This window comes from Rhinolophus sinicus, linkage group LG13, assembly GCF_036562045.2.
Source record: "Rhinolophus sinicus isolate RSC01 linkage group LG13, ASM3656204v1, whole genome shotgun sequence".
NCBI classification, from domain to species: Eukaryota; Metazoa; Chordata; class Mammalia; order Chiroptera; family Rhinolophidae; genus Rhinolophus; species Rhinolophus sinicus.
The window spans coordinates 16,157,890-16,181,140 of NC_133762.1; the positions used below are offsets into that span (position 1 = coordinate 16,157,890).

General features: G+C 44.3%; 1 protein-coding gene across 1 annotated transcript in view; it reads right to left on the reverse strand.

The window, feature by feature from the left end:
• ETFA (electron transfer flavoprotein subunit alpha) overlaps positions 1 to 20,701 on the reverse strand; it is a 43,938-nt gene extending 23,237 nt beyond the window's left edge. The window contains exons 1-8 of the mRNA XM_019751231.2: positions 20,547 to 20,701; positions 13,056 to 13,202; positions 10,842 to 10,923; positions 10,661 to 10,743; positions 7,019 to 7,118; positions 5,957 to 6,067; positions 5,261 to 5,362; positions 4,007 to 4,075 (exon numbers count right to left, since the gene is read on the reverse strand). Of these exons, the coding sequence (XP_019606790.1) occupies positions 4,007 to 4,075; positions 5,261 to 5,362; positions 5,957 to 6,067; positions 7,019 to 7,118; positions 10,661 to 10,743; positions 10,842 to 10,923; positions 13,056 to 13,202; positions 20,547 to 20,585 (733 nt within the window). The 5' untranslated portion in view covers positions 20,586 to 20,701. The remainder of the gene's footprint in view (positions 1 to 4,006; positions 4,076 to 5,260; positions 5,363 to 5,956; positions 6,068 to 7,018; positions 7,119 to 10,660; positions 10,744 to 10,841; positions 10,924 to 13,055; positions 13,203 to 20,546) is intronic.
• Between the last annotated feature and the right edge of the window lie 2,550 nt (positions 20,702 to 23,251).

Genomic DNA, 23,251 nt, shown 5'->3' on the forward strand with positions numbered 1-23,251 from the left:
TTCGCCAATACTCGTCTTGTCTGAATTCTTGGAGATTTCAACAGCCTGGCTTCTCAGTTCCCTGAACACCTCTCCTCAGTTGCCTTGTCCTGCATGCCACCTGAGCCACACCCCGCACCCCCAGCCTTTCCAGGACCAAGATCCCCCTTCCCAACGTGTCTCTGACTTGCGCTCTCCGGACGACCCCCTGTAGTACACAACTCCAACTCTGCTGACGCTGCTGGGACCTACAGTTCTACTCACTGTCCTCTCCCATCCTCATGGGCTCTTCTTTCTCACCCAGCTTCAATTCTGTGAGCAGAGACTCACCACGACTTTCATCTGACATCAGTTTCCTTGCCCTCCTCTGACATCGTCACACACATGGGAAACCTCCATCTCTGGGGCCCCGACTCAGCTATCACACCACCGTGTCCACACCTGTCCTCCTGTAATTCACCATCACCGGAACAAACCCCCAACACTCAGCCATGTTAACTGTGTTTTACTTTAAATAAACAGGCCTTCATGCTCTCACCCTTTCCTAAATGATAATTTCAGATCTTTCATTTCTCTCCAAACTTCCGATCCATCCTTACTTCCAGCTTATGACCTCGCTTCCCTTTTCATTCAAACAACTGAAACAATCAGAAGAGACCGTCCACACGCTCCAGCTAACACTCACGTCAAGCTGCAGCTGTGTCCACATTCCCTCTAGTCCACTTGAAGACATCGCAGAAACTAGCCTCTCTCCTGTGTGGCCAATTTCCCTCTCGACCGGAGCGTTCCCATCAGCAGAGAAGCTTGCTACTATCTGTCCCATGTTTTAAAAAACCCTCTGCTGGTCCCATTCCGCCTCTAGCTGCTTTCTATTTCTCGGCTCTCCTATATCAAAATCCCACTAAAGAGTTATCTGTACTCCGTGTCTCCAATTCCAGGCCTCTCTCTGTCAAAAAACTTTCTTACTAAAACGTAACACACATTCAGAAAACCACACACATCACAAGTGCACTACTCAATGGCTTATCACACGTGAATACAGCCATGTCACCACTCCCTAGGACCACTATTTTAAACGCCCTCCGATCAGGTTTTTGCCCCACTGCTCCACTAACAGTGCTCCAAGTCACCAAGCGCCTCCAGGTGACTAAAGCCCGTAGTCACTTTCGGTCCCCCTCCCTTGACCTACTAGCAGCACTGGACACAGTGGTCACTCCTTCCCTTACTGAAACACTTCCCTGGACCCCAAACAGAAACTCTGTCCTGGTCTTCCAGCCTCACTCCTCACTCACTTTAGGTCTTCACTCTCCACACTTCTTAACCTCACAGCCTCCAGGGCTGAGTCCTGGGGCCTCTTTTTCATCTACACTCACTACCCTTGGTGATTTCACCCAGTTTCATGGCTTCAAAACCATCAAAGTGCCACTGACTCCCCCACATCTATCTATCTCTAGCGCAGACTTCTTCCACAAACCCCACAGTCGACTTTAGATGTCGACTATTAGACACCTCAAAACTTAAGGTACCCCAAACTGAACTCCTGACCTCTTCCGGCAAACGGCACACTTGGGACCGTGCCCATCTCAGCTAATGGCAACTCCATTCTACCAGCTGCCAGATCAGAACTTTCTCTCATAACCCATGTCCAATCTGTCAGGAAATCCCAATGGTTCTACCTCCCGAAATGACTTTCTCTCTACGTCTGCTGCTACTAACCTGGTCCAAACCACGAGCGTCTCTCACCTCAGGGACTGAAGAGCTGACTGACCTCCCTGTTAACTACACTTTCCCCTACAGTCTATTCTCAAAGCTGTAGCCAGAGCGATCCTTTTAGTAAGAGTCAGATCGGGTGACTTCTGCGCAAACCTTTCAGGAGTTCACATTTCAATCACAGAAAAGCCATCTCCTTACAAAAGCCTCCATGCCGTGTGGTCTGATCTCCTCACCCAGTCTCCTCTCGTCCTCCTTCCTCCTCTGTGCTTCCCCACCACCGGCCTCCCTGCTGCCCAGCACAGAGCAGACTTGCCAGCACAGGCCCAAGCCTGTGCACTTCACTGCTCCCTCTCCCAGAAACACAGCTGGCTTTCCCACCCCGTCCAAACCTTGTCCAGATGTCTCCTTCTCATTAAGGCCTACTCTGACCATCTTTTTAAAAACTGTAACTCCCTCCCCCTCCTTTACCTGTTCTATTATTTTCCACAGCATTTACCACCCTCTAAGATACAATACTATTGACTAATGTATTGTGTTTAGTGTCTGTGGTGGGCACAGAAATGGCCCCTCCAACAACGTACTCACTGTCTAATCCGCAGAACCCGTGGGTATTACCTATATGGCGGCAGACAGGATATAAAGTGAAGGATCCTGGGAGAAAGTGCTCAAAGGGCAAGCTAGATGGGCCCTAAATGTCACCACATGTATCCTCCTAAGAGGGACGCAGAAGGAGATGTGAGACAGACAGACAGAGGAGGCAGCGACATGAGGAAAGGCAGAGGTCAGGGTGATGGCGCCACAAACCCAAGATACCAGGGCAGCTGCAAGCAACTGGAAGAGGGAAAAACCGATGCGCCCAGAGGGGCATGGCCCTGATGACACCTGGATTTCAATACACCTCTGGACTCCTTTACTGTACAGTGATTTTCTGTTGTTTTAAGCCACCAAGTTTATGGCCATTTGTTCCAATAGCCACAGGAAACTAATACAAAGTCTAGTCTCACCCAAATAGAAACATAGCTTCTGCGAGGACCGACCTTTCTTATTTTGTTCTGTATTTCCCTGGTTCCTAAAACAGTGCCTGTCACATGGCAGATACTTGATATTCAATGAAAGAATAAATGAATGAAATAAGCTTTCTCAGTTAAATACTGCCATGATTAGAAAGTCAATATCACGGTTTTATTCACACAAAACCATTTCTGTTTCTGAGTATACATATTAGGTAATATAAAAGCATAGGAAAAGCCTAGAAAGTTATACACAAAACTCTTAAACGGGGGAGAACAGAATTGAGACTTCTGCAAAAAGAATATATTCACGTAAAAGTTGTATAAATAAAAACTAAAGTATTTTCAATTTTATGATTTTTTATAAAACAACATTCCATTCTCATCAACACACTTTTAAAATTTATTTTTAGTTACAGTTGACACGTAAGAGTCTCTTAGTTTCGGGTTACAGCACAGTGATTCCACATTTACATACCTCACAGAGCGACCACAATACGTCTGGTACCCATCGGTCCCCGGACAGTCACCACGCTATCACTGACCATACTCCCCGTGTTGCACTTTACGTCCCGTGACTTGTTTTATAAGGAGACGTCTGTCCTTTATCCCCTCACCCTTCTCCACCTACTCCCCGATCGCCTAACCTCACTCCCCTCTGGCAACCCTCAGTTTGTTCTGTGTCTATGAGTCTGTTTCTGTTTTGTTTGTTCATTTGTTTTGTATTTCAGGTTGCACATATAAATGAGATCACACAGGATTTGTCTTTCTCTGATTTATTTCACTCAGCACGATACCTTAGGTCCCTCCCTGTTGTCACAAATGGCAGGATTTCCTTCTTTTGTATGGCTCAGGAACTCATCAATACACTTTTTTTTTTTTTATCAATACACTTTTAATCACATGTCCTATCTTTCCTATAAATGGTTAACCACAGTTTTAAAATAATGTTAATTTCTATTAGTATGAGAGATTTATATTAGACCACCAATAAAGAGAAAAATAAGGGCATTCCTGGATCTGAAGTAGCACTGAAGCTGACTTTTAAATTAATTTGTAATGGAAAAAACTACTAAGATTTGGCAAATGTAACAGTGTCACATAAAGAATAAAAAAGAAAGAGGACACTCTCTCCTCACTGTCATACCATTTACTGAAGACTAAGAAAAACTGTTTTAGAGACAAAACTTAAAAAATCAGAGAAAGCAGAATAATTTGCAACCTTATACAGAAATGAAACAATGAAGAAAAATTATTGCCAATGGAAAGAAAGGGCACATTTTCTTACAAACGAAAACACCTACCTGCAGCATGCAGCTGATCTGCCAAATCATACAACAGCTTAAAGTTTTCTCCACTCTTCAAACCCCGGCCTCATTAAAAAAAGATGAAAAAACAAATGAAGTGAATACAAACTCCATTCTCCAAAAACGCGGCTACTCTGCATGCCTGAGAGATGGTTGTATTTCACAACTGCTGTGTTAAGCACGCCACCTCCTCTCTACAGCCTGTCCTGCCTTCCCCAACGACACCCTCAGCTTGTCCTGAGCTTGTGGACCCACACGTGCTCCACACTGTGATTAACCAGCCAGGTCACCTGCTACACACAGCCTTCACACTCAGTTTTCCCCACCACAGCGGAAACTCCTCCACTGCAGGATCCGTATCTAGCTTGGTCACTGCTATACCCAGAGCATTTAGCAAAACCACGGAATGACTGCATCAAGTTATTTATTATTTGAATGGAAGTCACTGCATGAGACTTCAAACTCCCAAACAGCAAGAACCCCTGCTTTTTCCTCTTTGTCTGCCCAGCACTGGGCAACGGGCCTGGCATAAAACAAGATACCCATAAACATTTCTTCAATAAATCAGTGAATAAAGGAGTCCGATATATCTTTCTGAAATATTACATTGTGTCGTCTCAATGCCCCTTGCAATACAAGGCTGTCTGGAAGCTTAATGATTTTGCTGGATGCTTAGTTTGGAAAGATTTTAAAATCACAGCAGACTATAAAAAGTTTGTATTCTTTTTAAATAAGGAGCGTGATACAAGTCTTATGCAGTCTATTGCAAGTCTATTGCAGTACTAATAGCTCTGATACTAAACATGGAGAAACTTTCAGAGAGTCTCTCCTGGAGAACCACCCACATGAATACCAGAGGTCTTCCGCAGTGAGTGTGGAGTGTGGGAGTCAAACAGCGTGGCCCTGAGATCCCAACCCATTCTCTTTATGACTCAGAAGCCAACCATACTCCAGAATAACAAGGACGTCAGTACAACAAAGACACCAAGTGTCAAAGTTACATAGGTGAGATTTGTACCATGCCCCCCTGCTGCCAGCCACACAGACTGGCAAAAGGAAAGCCCAAATTGTATACTAAGCTCAGGATTCCATCTTCCTAATTGGTAAAATGGGAATAATACTTGCAACTTACCTACGTCTTACATTTGGGGAGAAAAAAATCTGTGCTTCCCTAAAATAAATATTAATAATACTGAAGTATTTCAAGTTTAGATCATCTTTTAAAATTAATACATTACAAATCTCACTTACCACCAGATACCACCACTTTGGCACCAGTTAGCTCTGGTCGATCACTTTTTGTTAATTTCTGGTCAAGCCATTCTGATATCCCCACTGGAGAGGGACTTGATGCTACACACATTGATATGTAAAACAAAACAGTGACTATGAGTTGAAGTTCTAAAATAATCATTTTTAAGAGAAACACACAAAGAATTCCATGAAACTTAAGTTTGTTTGTTACTGTGAATTTTCTGTGCTCCTCCTTTCATTCTCTTTGATTTTTTGAAAAACTTGAAGGGACTAAATTCCAGCCTCCTTCACCTCGTTAGCTGTACGACTTTTGAGAGTCATTTGATGCTGAGTCTGTCTGTCACACGGGAATAACCCTCTCTCTATGCAGTTCAAAGAAGATACTGTCTATGTTACAGTGTGACGCCGTCTGCACATTTGCTATTACATTCTTCCACTGCACTGAATCTCCCAAGTGCCGTACTGGGAACCAGGAAGAGGAGAGCAAAGAATCTCAGCATCAGTGTAACAGATTCATGTTTGGGACCCTTTCATCTACCCAAGCAACTGCCCTAGGACCAAAGGTGGTACCAAAAAAGCATACTGTGAATTGTTTCCTATTTCTGTACAACCTTGGGGACCACATCTGACACCATTCTACCTGTGATCTGGAAACAAGACACAAAAGCAAGCACAGCCCAGACAGACACTCACCCGTTTCTGAACTGGCGCTGCCACCACTTGTAGCTGCAGCTTCAAAAGATGTTCCTCGCACAGAAAACACCTTCACTTTCTCGTCACACTTCACGGTGCAAATAGCATTTCCTGAAATACACAATTTAAAACAACAACCATGAAAGGCAACAAAGACGTATTCCTGTGAGGCTCAGAACTTACTTCACAAAGACAAGGCAGAAGTGACTGTGTGACAGTGGCTTTCCACCTCTCCTGAGTGTAGGAAAGAGACCCATAACACTAAAGAAACGAATCAGTAGGTATCTCACCTTGGATGTCTTTAGAAATAACAGGACACGAGCTGACCTGTCTGGAAGCAAGTAACTGGAATAGACAGCCCCACTGATAAGGTACATTCTTCCTCAAAGGAATACAAGGAAAAGCTTCCTTCTCCAAAAACAACAAAATCAGCGACAACTGTATGAGCTGCAACAACTTAGAAAGAATGACGCTATTTGCATGCTTACGGAGGGAAGGGAGAGAAAACATGATACGGCACAAAGAACACGTGTGATGTGCCAAAATTTTTAAAGGATCTAGCAACCACAGTAAGACTGTCCTAAACTATGACCCATTATTTCCCCTCAAACACTACTAAAGATGAAAGATCTGATTTGAGAATTGACCATCTAATCACAGAGACCAGTGTGCTTAGCAAAAGGTCACTCCACCAAAGGGACACTGAAAGGAACATCTTAATGCAGATGACAATGTAAGAGAAGCAGCAAAGAAGATCCTTTTTTTAAATAGAAAGTTTTGCTTTTCCAGGTGCCACTTACAAAATACACTGAGTAGTGAATCCACTGTTTATGGATCACTGCACAAACCTCATCTGTGAACCGAACGACCAGGAGGGAAACACTATCAGAGAGGACGTCTTGTCATGGTTGAGCAGCAATTCCACCACTAAGATGTTTCCCAGAAACATTTAAGATGGTCCATTTAAAGCAAGTCTACGACTTTTATTAGAAAATACAGTCTTCGAGATTAACTTCTGCTTTTAACATGTTGAATAATTAATTATTTTCCTTGGCTACTCACCTGCATAAATAGTTCTCACAAACGTGTCAGGTGACTTGATCCCAATGATGTCAGAAATTGGGGCAACATCAAGTTTGGCTGCTATTCTGGGCAAAAGATTCTAAAAGCAAAATAAGCAGTAAGTTAGATAGGCGCATGCTGTGGGCTATAAACTATCAGCAGTAACATTCTCTAACTGCATATTCTGTACAAATTTTAATTTAAATACGTGGTATTTCACATACGTCTTTAGACACACTACAACTTCAAACACAACTTTTCGGACTGTCTTTGAGATGAAGGAAGTCTGCCATTACTCTAACTATATTAAGAGTTTATGAGTTTTACATTAATAAGTCACCTTAATTCAGTATGTTGAATTATGAGATATGGTATTTGCTTTAATGAGCATCACTTAGAAAGTGTGAGTTGTGGATTACTGAATTAAGATAAGAAAATGTTTAGAAGAGTAGTAAAATTATCAAATACTAAAAAACAATCTACTTGTATATATTTACTTGACGTATATAAAAGATTTCAAAGCAGGTATTTTTCCTTTCAGAAAATCATTGCATTAAAAATAAAAATCAAAACAAACCTAAATGTCCACCAACAGGAGATAGGTTTACAAATCATCCCTATAAAGTAATCCTATATAACCATAAAAATAACATCAGAAGGCTGAAGCACAGCCTGTACAGTACGCATAAAAAGAGCAACAGAAATTAGCACACACGTTTTTCCTGGCACATATATCACATCTGTGGGATGGATACACGTGCTAACTTTGCTCTCACGAGCAGGGTCACTGGGAAAGCCACGGTATCCCCAGGTCTCAGTCACCTCACCATAAGAGGAAGAGAATCCCTGTGCTCCCAGTCTAAACTTCTCAGACCCTAGGGCTCTCACACAGAGGCGGTTAGTGACGACTGAGTAGCCATACTCTCCAGACTCAGATTCTCTTACATGGTGACATCATCTGAATGTAATCAAAAAAGTGAAGTGTTGCTTTTATCACACAAAGAGTAAAGCTGAATTCTACACTGCTGTTTACAGAGCTTACTCCCTGAACCTCCTAAACTCGGTACATGATACCACCCCTAGTGGGCAAACTCTCACTATAACAGCATTCCAGTTCCTCTCCTCTTTCCACACCAAACCCTCTCTGTTCTCTAAGAATTCGCCAGGATTACCTTCTATTTCATCCTTCCACATGCATATAAAATTACACTATTTAAATGGCAATAACATGTATTTCATTTTAAATTAATGTATATTGAACATATATACCCCTCAACTATTTAAGGAATATATAAGGACCCCAAGGGCAGAGGTTTTACGTCTTCTATTTCTCTTGTGTGCGTAATCCATATCTAGTAAGTGGTTCCATATACACTGATGGTAACAAGGGGTAACAGCCTGAGTCATTTTCCTGTTGTCACACTTCCCATAGGAAAGATTTTCTACTTTTCAGTTTGGCACCTACATTACAGAGTAATCCTCTTTCAACCAAGGTAGAAGAGCTAGTGAAAAGTACTGTAGTTTATAAAACCACAATTAGAAAACATTAAGATGTCACAGAAAATAAAGAGTCTGAATTTATGTGATGCAGCAAAAGCAGTTCTAAGAGGGAAGTTCATAGCTATGCAGGACTACCTCAAGAAACAAGAAAAATCGCAAATACACAATCTAACCTTACACATAAAGGAACTAGAAAAAGAAGAATGTCATACATGTCTGTGTAACATCTTACTTACAGTTACTAAACCCCATATGAAAATGGAAAAACTTATAAAAGAACTTAAGATAAAAGAACAATTGTTCATTAAACTCATATGTTTACATTATGGTTGAGGATTCTGTCACTGCATAGAAATTCTATTAACCTTAGAAGAAAAAATTTAAGGAATTCAAAGTGATTGTTCCAGAGTTTAAAAACCAGCGAGAGCAATGTGCATGAGGACTGGCAGGAGGCCCCACATGCTTGCGGTGATTCGTGTGGAGAAGCCAACACTGTGCCACAGACAGACATTCACAAACACCACTCCTTTTGTAAGTAAAGAGGTTGATGTATTGGGAGCTCACTGCTATAGCCACTCGACATGGCTGGTCGATGAAAAAGCTTGAATCTTAGTCCCCAAACTCATATTTAAAAATCAATTACAACAGAATTGCAAATGTAAAAGAAAAAAGTCACATCAAGACAATACAAATAAGAAATAAAAATGACTAGAAATAAAAATGACCAGGAAAAGATGTTTGATCTACCAATTAGGGAAATGCAAAATTTAAAGAGATACTATTTTTTTCACCCATCAGATTAGAGGCAATGCTAAAAGACACAATACCCAGTGTTGGCAAGATACTCTCATATGCTAGTGGTGGAGTGTAGCATGAGGCATCCTTTTAAAAGAGGAATCTAACAACATACGTCCAAATTTTAAAAGCACATAGTCTCTGACCCAGCTATTTCACTTTCAGAACTCTGTTCTAAATAAACACCGGCACATGTATATACAGATGCATGAACAGGGATGTTTTCTTGCAGCAAAGTTTATAACTGCAAACTATTACAAACAACCTAACTGTCCCCCCTTGCCTACATACGGAATATTATGCAGCCCTAAAAAGAGAGATGGACACATGAGCAAATATTTCAAGACACACTCTTAAGTAAAAACCACTAGTCATAAAACAATCCATGTTATATTATCTCATTTTAGAAGTAAAAAAACAAACAAAAAACCGTAAAAAACTGTACATGTATTATAACTTGAAAATACATAGAAAGAGCACTAAAGAGTGAACAATTGTTGACACCTGTAACTTTTAAAGAGGGAAGGTGTTGGGAATAAGAAAGGGGGCTTTGATATCTTGCTCGGCATACTGCATTTCAGTATGCATCCTTTATAATAGAATCTGTTTGTGTACAGCTTAATTTAGAATCTCTAAAAGTAAAAATAAAAATGAAAAACTGAAGCTTACGAAGAAGGGGATCAAAGAAAAGAAAGCTGGGATAACACTCACGGCCAGAGAGGAGAAAGACCCACGGACAAATTCCTTCTCTTGGGCTCCCCCTCCCTTTCCCCCTTTTTTAAAACTTCATCCAGACACTACCCATCTGATAGCACATTCTTTCTTCAGACATATCACAATGCAGATGATCAAACTACAGCTATCTTTAGCCCAAAGATGTCTTCACCACACACACCTTCCCAAATCCCCCAAGTAGGTAAAAGTTGGCCTTTATAAATATGCACCAGCCACCCAAACAACCCATCTCGAAAGATGGGTTAGTAACACCAATGACATTTACGGACACACAGAGATACTTCAACATGTCTTTAAATAATCATGTTTGTAAGTAGCCAAAACAGTTTTCTGCATGACAAAATCTGAAAATCCGGAGTGGCATTTTAATAAATTATGACAAAATCTTAAAAGAACAGAGTTGTCTCTGTGACAAAATCTGAAAACCTGGCTGGAGATGGCATTTTAACAGAAATGATACAATCTTGAAAGAATACCATTCAGCGAAACTACCACACTCACTCAGCAGGTCAGGATGAGCTACCTACACAAAGCCTGCTGCACAGTTTGGGCACAGTGAGCCCCAGCCCTTCCGAGGATGACATCAGAGCCCACACGCCCCCATCTCCTCACCTTTCCGAAGGCAGACGCTCCAGCACAGATGTGTGTGTAACCAAACTGCTTCTGAGTTGCCAGGACCAGTGGCGTCAGCTCCTCTGAGGATTAAACACACCTCATGAATCCAGCTCCTGACATTCCCACGCACACTACTCGAGAACCATACGCACAGGGCACCTCCCACCGGGAGCCTCACCTGGAAGGAGGCCCTTGTAGGCGTCATGTTGGGCCACCAGCACCTTCCCAACACCGGCTACTCCGCAGAGATCTTGTGCCACCTACGAATGATTGACAGAGGTTCTGATCATCCATCCCCGGAAAGTGCAAACAAAGCCAGCGCTACAAGTGTCAGCAGGTGTGACATCTTCACACCCAACTGTAAAAACTATCATATCAGCACAAGGGCCACTGAGGAATAAAACAATATACTCTTTAACCAAGAAAATCTTACACCACTTGATCTAACTGCCCACTGACCTTAAACAAAAATCCTGCCTTGAAAAAGAAAAGTACGAATTGATACACCACAATCAACAAAGCTCTCTATTCAAATGTAGTTGTCAGCTGTCCTCTTTACCTCTCATTCAATGCAAGTACAAATTCACGATCTTAAAAATGGTGAAAATGAGGCAACCGTTAGGATCCCTTTGACGCTCACAACAGTCACACAGCCAGTACCTTTCAGACTTAGGGTTTCTTAGGGGTAAAGAGCAGGTCACAGCATTTTATCTGGTAATAATAATTTCTGCTGATGTCAAAATCAGTGAACCTGGGCACGACAGAAAATTTCACATACGGTCACTGTGAACCCCTGAGTTCCTGCCTATCTAAATATATTTATCTATGAGGAAACAAAATATTTTCTATTTTAGTTGCTCATTTTTTCCTATTTGGATCAAATTTCCTGTATACAGAATGCAGTTAGAATTCCCTTCGTATTAGGTTGGTGCAAAAGTAATTGCGGGTTTTGCAATTATTTTTAACCTTTGAAACCACAATTACTTTGGCACCAACCTAGTAAGTCTGCAATTACAGCCTGCTGGCTTCTGCCTTAGCAGAAACAGGCAATCACAGGGCGGTCTTCTGTCTTCTTGCAACCACCACACTGACTCACTGAGGAGCGATGTAAAGGGCCGTGTTTCCATGCCCCGGGATGGGCAAGGTGGCAGCGGTGTGCACTGCCGCAGCAGCACGCAAGGCCCCCCTCCGCACCACGCACTGGCCGGCAGACTGCGCTGTGCTAGCCAAACCCTCCTTGCTCACCGGCACCATGGGAAGAGTCACTCGCTGCTTATAGACAGCAGTCCCGAACCACGACCTGCCCAGGCCAGGAACAGTCTCTTTACACGGGCGCTCGTGGCTTTTTAAGATTTCTTTAAGAAAACCGTGACTTAAGAGATGATCTCTGCCTTTTCTCAAAACAGTGTACATAAGATAGCATTTCGAACATTTTTTCAACTAATATTAGAATAATTATTCACAATCAAGCAAAATAAGCAATGAAACCCACAACCTGTACATCTGAAAGGCAGGCACCCAGAAAAGATAGCACAGCCAGATCATACGAGTGTCAACTACATAAGACTCCAATACACGTAATTTAACCCCACACCTGCCAGACACCAATTTCATGCAAGAAACAGAAGCAACACTGGCATTCCGAACCTCATTACATCGCATGCTCTGCATCCATGCCATTTAATAAAAACTACATAGGATTCTCTAGAAAGAAGCCTGTGCTCTCCAGACGTCTTCCTCGGAGGTCCACGCCCCCAACTAAACCACACACTGGGTGACTGCTGTGTGGTGTGAGAGGGAAATGGTGGCTCAAGCTGCCTACGTTTAACTGAAGCACAATTTCAACAACGCTGCAGCCCAGTGGTACAGACCCTGCAAACCCTACCAGGGGGCTGGTTTACAAAGCTGTCACTGTCCTATTTCAACAAGAAAAACGAAGAATGTCTTTCTGTGCCCAGCTACAGTTTGGAAAGCACAGTACTACTTCCATTTGAGTTCTCCTAACAATGAAAAAGTAACACCCATGACACGTTGTCCAGCTTTACCCCTCACAGGCATTAAAAGCAATCAGGAGGCACATTCATCAATACGGAAAAGGAACCGGTCATTAGCCTCAGAGGGGCTCAAACATTATCCTTCTACTTGGTACCTGATGGCCCACGATGGTGCCAGGGGAACTAAATCAAGTAGTCCACCTCATTGCAAAAGATAAAATGCTTAGTGAGCAAACGTAGTTCCTTTTTCACACGTAGGGATGATTGTGACACTGGTCATTTAATGAGGCTGAGAGCCCAGTTTGGATTACAGTCCTCACCATAATTCTCTGTTGCCATCATTCCCTGTCTTTTGATGGAGATTATATTTGCTATGATTGACCTTAAAAATTTCTCACCTTGTCACATTTGGTCCCAGCCACTAAGCAGGACACTTCACCTCCCAGACGTTTGGCTGCAGTGATAGCATTTAATGTAACGGGTGCTAGGGTATCGTTTGCATGCTCAGCTATCACCAGGGTACTCTGAAATCGTAGCAAGGAGGCCTAAAAAGGGAGAAAACGGAAAAGAATGTTGTAATACAAATAGTTTTTTCTTTTTTACTGACTGTTAAGCATGTGTGCTTTAAAGAAAACTGTATGCAATATTCAGTTCTATACATGCATTTATGAAATACTTGCTCAGTGGCAAAATTGGGCTCTTATGTCTATAACTCTATTACTAATATTCATACCTAATAAGAACAGAAAATGCAAATTAGTGTTCTACTGTTAAAACTTTTTTAAAAATTATTTCAAAACATTTTTTCCATTAATCTACGATTGATGAGAAACAGTTATTGTATACAAATTTAAAATCCTTAAACAGAACATGTGAGTATCAATCTAGGACTCAAACTATTGCCAATTGCATTCACTTGCAGTAATGCTGCTAAAGAACACAGAACATCCAGAAATAACGGGTCTGAAATCAGTTACTCAAGTTGATTTCTATTGTTTCAGGCAAAATGCATTCAATGCCAAAATAACTGAAAATGTAAATGTCTTTAAAACAACACATACAGCAATTTTGCTGAGGTTTCAACTGTTCAAATATGCTTCCAAATTGAAAGAAAAAAAAAAGCTTCTAGACAGTACCTTAAAACCAAACGTTACCCACCCATACCCACTGTAGACTATCAAGACACCGGCAACAGCTCAAGGTCATCTAGAAAGACTTCAAACACCAGGCACACAAAAATGAACAAAAACAGTCCCTGCACTCAAAAATGTCAAGGGAAATAAGACCCATTCAGAACAGTTTTTCAATTAACAAAGAGATCCAAAACGTTGGAGGCTGCAGGTCATGAAGTAGAAAAGCAAGAGAAAGGAAGGAAGTTTAAGTATTCCTGTCATGTGAAAAGGTGAGAGAGGGTGCCACAGGCATGAGGAAAGAAGCAAATTTCGGAACTACCTTTGTGGGAAAGAAACGGCAATAAAGCAATGAGAAAAGGAGGCAGCGATGGTTGACTGGCATGGTTGCATGGCTTCATTGAGCAATCATCTTCAGATCTGGAGTTGGAGTGCAGAAGCATAATATAAAATTGACCCAGAGCTGGACATTTACAAGGAGGGTATGAATGAAGGGAAGGCAGGCACAGGGACATAATGCTGGTTAACAACAAAACCGACAAAACACTTTTTTTTCATTTACTACATTGTAAATATCAATTGCTGTATTAGTTTAACCAGTCTCTGTAGTCAGTTGGGTTATTAATAATGTAATACTATTATAAATAATGCAAAGAGCACCCTCAGAGCTAAATCTCTGCACTCATCTCAACCTGTGAGAGTGCCTAGTAGTCTAGAAAGACACTCTGATTGGAACCTGGCCAGACTGTAGTCTAGCTGCTCTGCTTCCACAGAAAACTAAGCCAGGTTCTGCTCAACCTTCAACACGATAGGGACCCCTCTCCCCTAGGCTTCCTCCCTCTACTGTTTCACCCACTTTCTCCTCAGCCCTCTAAACCCGTCTACCACTGTGAACGCAATACCGGAGCCAGAACTAGGGGCCAGAGACCCTAGGGCAAGACTTCCAGGGGTAGAAATGCCTCCCCAGCTGGGGAGAGGAAGGGCAGAGCACAGCTGTGCCTGTGGGAAGAATCACTGCAAAGTGTCAATGGAGGACATTCCTTTTTCCTCCCTTGTTTATTCAAAGGGAGCAAGGAAGGGGAGAAAATGAGACTTTTGAGAGATTTGTTGTTGCAAATCAAGTACCTGTTTGTATAACTTTTTATTTTCTACAATAAAAATTTGCCTTCTTAGGGGAGATAAAGTTTAGGTTAGAAATCTTTATGCACATCTTAAGGTACTTTTCTTTTAACAAATTCCTACAGGTAGAAGAGATGCATCAAGAGGTAGGTACACTTTTCAATGTTTTTAATACTGACTGATGCACACTGTTTTCCAGAAAAGTTGTAGCAAATCACAAGAATTCACAATTCCTGGGATGGGATGAAAGTTGTCAGAAGGTAAATACCATACCTGCTCATTTTTGTATCTCCAGACTCTAATACAATGCTTTATTCCAATAAATAGCTGTAGAATTATACGTTACTTCCCTTCTTCAATCAGAAGGGCACACTATGTCGTGAAGAGCTTTGTAATTAGGACCCAATGGCATAATTTATTATTTAAATCACATTTCACAAGAATTGCCAATAATAAATTAGTACCAATATATATCAGACACCAATTTTTTTATTACGTTTCACACATCATTTACCATAAAAATTATGAGATTTCCATCAACATTTGGAGAATAAATCCAAGATTTGGTGGCAGAAGGCCCATATTTGATGTAAATCATAGTTCTATCAACAGATAAATGAGGGAGTTCTCCTTAGGCATCCTCCAGCTTTAGAACTTCCAAGGGGACATTGACAAAGCGTGCGTGTCTGTGTGCATGCATGTGTGTATATGTGCGGCGTGTGCGTACATGTGTATGCGTGTCTGTGTGGCATGTGCATGCGTGTGTGCGATCTTACTTAAAACTCATAAAAACTCTATGATGCAGGTACCATCATTACCCTGACTTTGCAGCTGATGAAGCTGGAGCTACACGGGTAGGAAGCAGAGCCAGGTTAAAAGTCCAGGTCATCAGACTCCAGATTTGGTGTTTTCATTACCACTCCCATCGAAGCAGCACCACTTTAACTGCTTTATATATGGGTCGTTTCTGTAGGATTTCAGTTAGCAAATACTCTGCTTTAAAAAAAAAAATCACTCTTCAATAAGAAAAAAGACATCCACAGCCTCTTTTCCAGCTATAAAAATTCGATAACCCTAAAATCCTACTTTAAGGAGAAGAGTGGTATAGAATACCCCTAAAGATTCAGAAAGCACAGGTCCATTACTGAAAAGGTTTTTAAACAAAAGTCATTTTGTTATTTTATCTTATGTCCCACTGCATCTGTATTTTTTGGGGCCCTCTTTTTCATGGAGAAAAGCAGCCACATTCTTAAACATTTGAAAATAATTATTGCAATACTGAATAAGGTAACCACGGAGAAAGGACTCTCCATCTCTTCAAAACACTGCTGCTTAAATCAAGATTAATAAATGCAGGCTGCTGTCACCATAAATTCTTCATCACCAACCTTACTGGGGGCCCTCACAATGGCCTGGCCCTGTTGCTATAACTGTACTCGCTGGCACTCTCACTCACTCTCCACGCCATTCCTCAGATATGCTCTTCTGATGTGCCTCGGACCGGGAAGCAGTGTGTTCCCGACGTCAGCAGTCTCACCTCCTACTACACAATGAAAACCGAGGCCCAGGCCGACAGAAAAGACCTGCCCCCGTCCTGCTCTCCACCCCGGAACCCTCGCTCTGCAAGTCCTTCCCCCAGGATCTGATCTCTTTATCTTATTCCATCCTCTCAAATCTACTCAAACTTCTTTATTTTATCTCCTCTCAGTAATGTCTCCTATGTGCTCCTTCCGGGGAAACATTTAAACAAGTTCAAGGCTCTCCCGATTTAATGAATCCCCAAATTAAAAACCCACTACCTGACCGTCCACTCCAGTTCTCTAATTCCTCATCTGCCACTCACACCTCAACTTCAGCAAATGAAATACTATTCAGCACACACACAAAAAGTTATCACCATGAAAAGACCTGGAGGAACCTTAAATGTAAGTGAAAGAAGGCAGCCTGAAAAGGCTACACACTGTACTGTGCCACCTATGCGACAGGCTGGCAAGGCAAAGCTATGGACAGAGAAAAAAGATCAGTGGTTGCCAGGGGCTGGGGGAGAGGGGGATGCACAGGCAGAACTCCGAGGTTTGCAGGGCTGTGAAGCCACTGCACATGATACTGTAACGATGGACACAGGTCTTTATCCCACAGAAGGCACAACACCGAGAGTGACCCCTAATGTGAACTATGGACTCTGGGTGATAATGTGTCGTGCAGGTTTAGCTACTGTAACAGATGTAGCATCTGGTGGGAGACCCTGATAGTGAGGAAGGCTGGGGGGTGTGGGGGTGCTGTACGCCTTCTGCTCGATTCTGCTGTGAACCCGAAACTCCTCCAAAACAATAGTCCATTTAAAAAATCTGCTGCTGCTTTAAAAACATCCTTATAATACTCTACTCTGTACACTGAACTATGAAAACAATTTTAAGACTCTAGGTCGGCCATTTTCCAAGGCCACTCATCTGAGCCACAGAAAATGAGATGACTGTTTTCCTCACTGTCCCCAAAATAAACATGGCTAGGTAGGAATATTCTAGACACACAGGTGAGAAGTTAATTCGTTACATACAGTGGATGCCCTAAGAAGACAAATGCTCGCTGCCACCTTAAACTGTCCTCCTTGCAAGTGTGGGTGTGCACGTTTTCTGGAGCTCGCTCCTAGGCACATATCCAGGAAGCACCAAGAAATGAGGGTGGGGGTGCTGAATGCCATCAAAAGGCAGGTCTCCGCTGCCAGTCCCAGCTGCCGCACCAGGAGCCCTGGAGCTGGGGTGGGTTAAAGGGGTCACCATCCTCCCTTCACCTTCTCAGACAAACTGCTTAAAAATTAGGTCAGTGCCCTCCACCTCTGCGGCCTCACCTCCTGTTCTCCTCTACCCACAGCAAACTGACTTTCATTTCTACTACAACAACGAATCCACCCTCTTCAAAGTTACCCAAACCTCGCCACAGCTAAGTCCAATGAACACATTTGGGTCCTTCTTCTCTTATTCAACCTTAACAGTTTTTGACCGCACTTTTAGGAGCAACCAAGATGATACATGGCTCAGGAGTTCCTTCCACATGTGCTAGAAAGAAAGAAAAAAAAAAGGCTGAACTCTAACTCCTTACTTTACCCTTACAAACCCACTCAAAACCAAGAATAATTTGAACCAAGTCCCCCACTATCTTTGAAAACCAAGTGGCACAAAGGTTAAGGGGGTGTGTGTGTGTGTGTGTGTGTGTGTGTCTTTTTGCTTCTTCACTCAAAAACTAAAAAGCAGGACTAAGCTATAAAATCTTCCCAAGTTCTACTAAAAAATGTAATGTACAATGAAAGTCACCTGTCCCTACTTTAACATACATTTTGCAATAATAAAGTGTATATTACATTTCTGTACTTAACCTAAGTAACTTACTTTAACCTCTTTGGTAATATGGTACCTTTTAATCATGATCAGTAATGTCATATGACATTGATTATAATATTAAAAACAGTCAATTTACTTCACTTTGAAAATAGACAAGACTCTTAGTAGACACACTGGCAGGCAGCATAATTTTACCGAATTCACCTTATGCAATAAATCTTTTAGGACCACATCAAAAATGGCTTTTTTCTTTTAAAAGAAATTAAAATTTGCACGAGAATTAGAGCTCAATCTCCTTCACCAACACTAAACCATGGACTCTGAAAAATGTCATGTTCCTTCATACTGGTTTCCCAGGTTCTGAATCATGACAGATATGCCTTCCTCTCTGGCAATAAACACAGGAACACTCCAATGACCTTGAGAAGTGTTGCTTCACTCTCCACATAAGATATTTCTTTGGTATCCTATTAGTCAACAAATTAATGTCAAATGCAAATAAAATTATACTGACTCAGATTAATAGCCCCGCAAGAATGCTAACTAACTGCAAACACCTGCTGCCTGTTTTCCTCTTAGTGTGTTCTCGAGCTCTCTACTGCAGATGTAAAATACCGCTTTCATTAATAGATGACATTGAGGAGCCCGCCCCCCCCCCCAAAGGTGAAGGATTTTGCTCTCAAGCACAAATATGTGAAAACTGGAAATGGAACATAAAAACCAAACGCAAGTCATTTAACTTACATTCTTACAGTTTAAGGTATCTCTTTTTTTTCATTAATTGTGGTAAAAAAACACATCACAAAATTTACCATCTTACACATTTTAAAGTGTAGTATAGTAGTGTTAGCTATATTCACATTGTTTTGTTCACAGTTCAAGGTAATCTTTTCAATCCTTCAATTATTAATACACTTGAAAATGAAATCTCTCAAATAACCCTAATGACTTTAGAGCAGCTACGTGACTTAGTTTGACTTCAAATTTTAAAAATAAATCAAGGTCAAAGTCTGTGGCAAACCACCATAAAGATTTGGAAATACTGCCTATGCATCTTGGCAAACTGTGTTAACAGTGATTATTGAAGTTAATCACTCTATTTTCTACTAGCTCTACAAAATGAGTATTAAAGGGTCCCACCACAATTATCTCACTCGTGCCAGACTTCTAACCTGGTCACAAAACTACCTTCCAGTTACTGCACAGATAAGTGCTTTCCTGCAAGTCTGGCTCAGATACCTGGAATTTTCCCAAATCCACGACTTCAACTTGTGTCTAGATCCTCCGAGGAAATAAATCTCCTGGGGGAAAAGACTGAACGCTGCCATGAAGGATGCGGGTTTGAACTTTGTGGTAGGTGGCAGGGAGGCTGGGGAAGATGTTTCATGGAACAAGGACTACACAAGGGCCTACAGATATCCAGCAAGGCTGCCAGCGATGTCCCAGAGAAAACCCCAGCGGTGAACGGGAAAACACACACAAGGTGCACAGCAAGGACAAAACGTCAGCAAAGTTTCCGACTCAGGCTTCGCAATCTCTTTCCCATCCAACCTAAGTGTAAACTAGGAACCCTGCAGAAACCACAGTGCGACTTGTTGCTTGACTTGCAGTCGATGTCCAGCTACTGCTGTCCCTCTGCCTTGGGATAAAAGACGTTTCTACCGGTTTTCTCACGCAGTTAGCGACGCAGATGGTAAACTCAGGACGTGTCGCCGGGGGAAGCCGCTAACACGCACCGCCCCCACGGTCGCCCCGCCGTTGAACAACCCGCAGCGGGCGCCAGCTGTCCTCCCGGACGCACCGCCCGAGCTCGGCGCGGCCCGGGGCGCGCTCCCGCAGCCAGCGGCCCTTCGCCCCGCGCTCCAGGCGAGCGCGTTCGCGCGGCCACACAGGCCCAGTGCACATGTTTCCCTCTCCCAGAAACGTCCGCTTCCAGGCTTCACGCTCTTTCCCAGAGAAAGAGCATCCCAGCGGCGACATCTCCCCCTGGGGGAGCGCGGCCTGTTCCCCCCAAGTGTGGAGAACCTGGCGGCACCGAGGCCCGGTGTGGGGGACAGGCAGGGGGACCAGCAGGCGCGCAGGTGGCCTTTTCGGGGTCACCCTGGGCCCCGCCCTCTGACCTCGGCCCCGCAAGGAGTCAGGGCAGCCCCAGAACTTTGGGACCGAGGCCAGGCCGGGCTGGGCCTGCTCGCGCGACGGCCAATCAGGTCTGTGCGAGCCGGTGGCCTTCGCCGACACCGTCCAAGGGAGGCAGGCTGAGGCTGGACCGTCACCGGGCTCGGCCCTCCCCGCCCGGACTCACCGCCCGCCGGAGCCGCCGAGGAGCCGCCGCTCGAAACATGGTGTCCACTCCCGGTCTCCTCAGAACAGTCTGCCTCACCGCCGCGAGCCGCGGACTCACCCGTCAGCGCCACCCGTCAATCACCGCAACGCTCGCGAGACGCGCGAGCTCGCCGCTCCTACCTGCCCATTGGGCGGTCGCGCAGCCAATTGGGACGGCGCAAAGTTAGGGGCCGGGTTTGAGACTAGGGCAAAGGTGAGGCGGCTCTGCCCGGGGCGCTGGAGCGGCGGGGCGGGCAGCCTCCCAGGCCCGCCCCGCCCCGCCCCGCCCGCCCCGCCCCTGCGCCGACGACGTCACTCTCCCGGCTCCCAGCCCTCTGAAGTCCGCCCCTCTCTTTCCAAGTAGTCCCATACCCACGCTACACCTGCAACTGCTAAACACATTTTCCAAGTCCGGGGAATGCAAGACTGTGGATAGTAGAATGCGTAACACGTTGACCTCACCAGACTCTGGAGAAACACACAAGTAAACGTATCACTCCTGCTGTGGGAGGAGGGATGCGCCGAATGGGTGATATTTGAGCTGGGTTCCAGGGGAAGGAACAGTGTGGGCACAAAACAGGCAGGGATCCTGACGGGAAGGTGCAAGATGTCACTCAGGGTGTCATGCGGTGTCTCTAGTCCTGCTCCCCGCACTAGAACGCAAGGTAGGTAGGGCGAGGCCAAAAAGGAACACCCACGGAGCCATAGGTAGGGGAGTCACACCACTCGTCCCGCTGGCGGCTGGGTGGGAGACACAGGAAGCAGGAGCCACACCATCCGCAACCCGTCAGCCCCTTTTCTGTCAACCAGCCTCACTTGTTAACTGCAATCCGCCCTTGCTAGCTTAACCACGGCAGCTGTATCAGTGGCTAACAGCTAACCGGTAACAGCTGATGGCCATCTAGTACCTGAGCCAACACCTTTCCACCTGAGGCCGAGAGCCTGGAAACTGCTCTCCTAGCTCTGTCCCCACAAAGGACAAGGGGCAGGACTCTGCTGCCAGCAAGAGGCGGAATGGCTAGAGACAGGGCCGGAGGTGCCGAAGGAAGAGTAGACTGAATGGGGCGTAACTTGGGGCGCGCCCGAGCCCTCTCCTCTCCGCACTCTCCTCTCCCTGGGCATGCCCACACCCAGCTGCCTTCCACCCCGCTGATTGCCCAGTGTCTCCTGACCGTTGCGTCCACATATCCAGCCGCCTCCCCACATCTCTTCAGGGTGTCCCTAAACACCTCGAAGGCACATGTCCACAAGGGACTCGGCCTTCCCTTCCGGATGTAACGCTCCAGTTTTCCCTTCCCCAGGGAATATTTCCCACACCTGCCCAGCTGTGCAAGCCAGAAACCTGAGGTCATACTGGACTCCTTTCTCTCCTTCATCGCCCGCAACCTGTCAGTAAATCAAGCAAATTCACCTCCAAAACAATCCCAAAGCCACCTGGAACTCCACTTGCCTGCCCTGTTTGGCTTACTATGCTGCCTCCACTCTCCCTCCCATCCATCTCCCTTGCAACCCAAGGGTAAGCTGGTGATCTTACTCTCCTGTTGAACACACTTCGGTGGCTCACCACTGCTTTTAGGATAAAATGCAACCCTCTTAACACGCCGGCCGTACTTGCCCTGTGTGACATGATGCTCCTGGGGGCATCACTGCGCCCCTCCTCTGTCCCGCAGTTGAACAGAGAGAGAAGGCAGCCTTCTGTAAGCCAGGAAGAGAGTCCCTAGCAGAGCCCTGCCTCGCTGGCTCCCTGAGCTTGGACTTCCAGAGCCAAGAAAACATGTTTCTGTTGTTCAAGCCGCCTAATCTACGGTACTTTGCTATGGATCCCAGAGCTGAGTATGGTCCACCACCGAGTTCCATGATGCAACAATAAAAAGGCACACATTACTGATACGTGCAACAACGAGTCTGAAAGTATTATGCCAACTGGAAAAAGCCAGGCACAAGATATACGATTCCATTCACATGCAGTCTGTAAAAGGAAAAACTAAGGGACACAGAGCAGCTCAGGGGTCTCTAGAGATAGGGGGATGATTGTTGCTCAGGTCTGAGGACGGAATGGGGAGTGACTGCTAATGGGTGTGGGCTGTCTTTGGAGGGATGATGGAAACGTCTACAATAGATTGTGGGGATGACTGCACAGCTCTGAATATATTGGAAAGCATTGAACTGTACACTTTAAATCACTTTATTAAACTGCACAGTATGGAGCTACGTACACAAACGTAGATGCACACGCACATCCCGTAAGGGATGTTATGGTAAGTCCTCTCGTTTATTTTCTTTTTTAAAAACACCCATCATTTGAAAAGGCCAGTAATTTAACTGTGAATGACAAACGTCTGATAACATCGTACACGCGAACCGCGACCCACCTGTGTTTCCGGCTCACTGACTGGGAACTGCTGCTTTACACCGAGTTTAACGTGCCGGACACCTTTCAGCTGTCTGTCATCCATCGATATGGCTTGAATTCACCACTTTCCAGAGCTGCTCCAGAATTTCTGTAAAAGCGTTTGGGGGCAGCGGTCAGTTAGACGGCGAGGCCCAGGGATTTGTCTCAAAGCTGCGTTTGCACAGCACACCCACTTTGTCACTTAAAATCTGGAAGCTGATGGCGATTGGACCCCATGGTACTACTGCTGGCTACCTCCTCTGTTTCAATGTGGGCCACGTAAAAATGGGCCT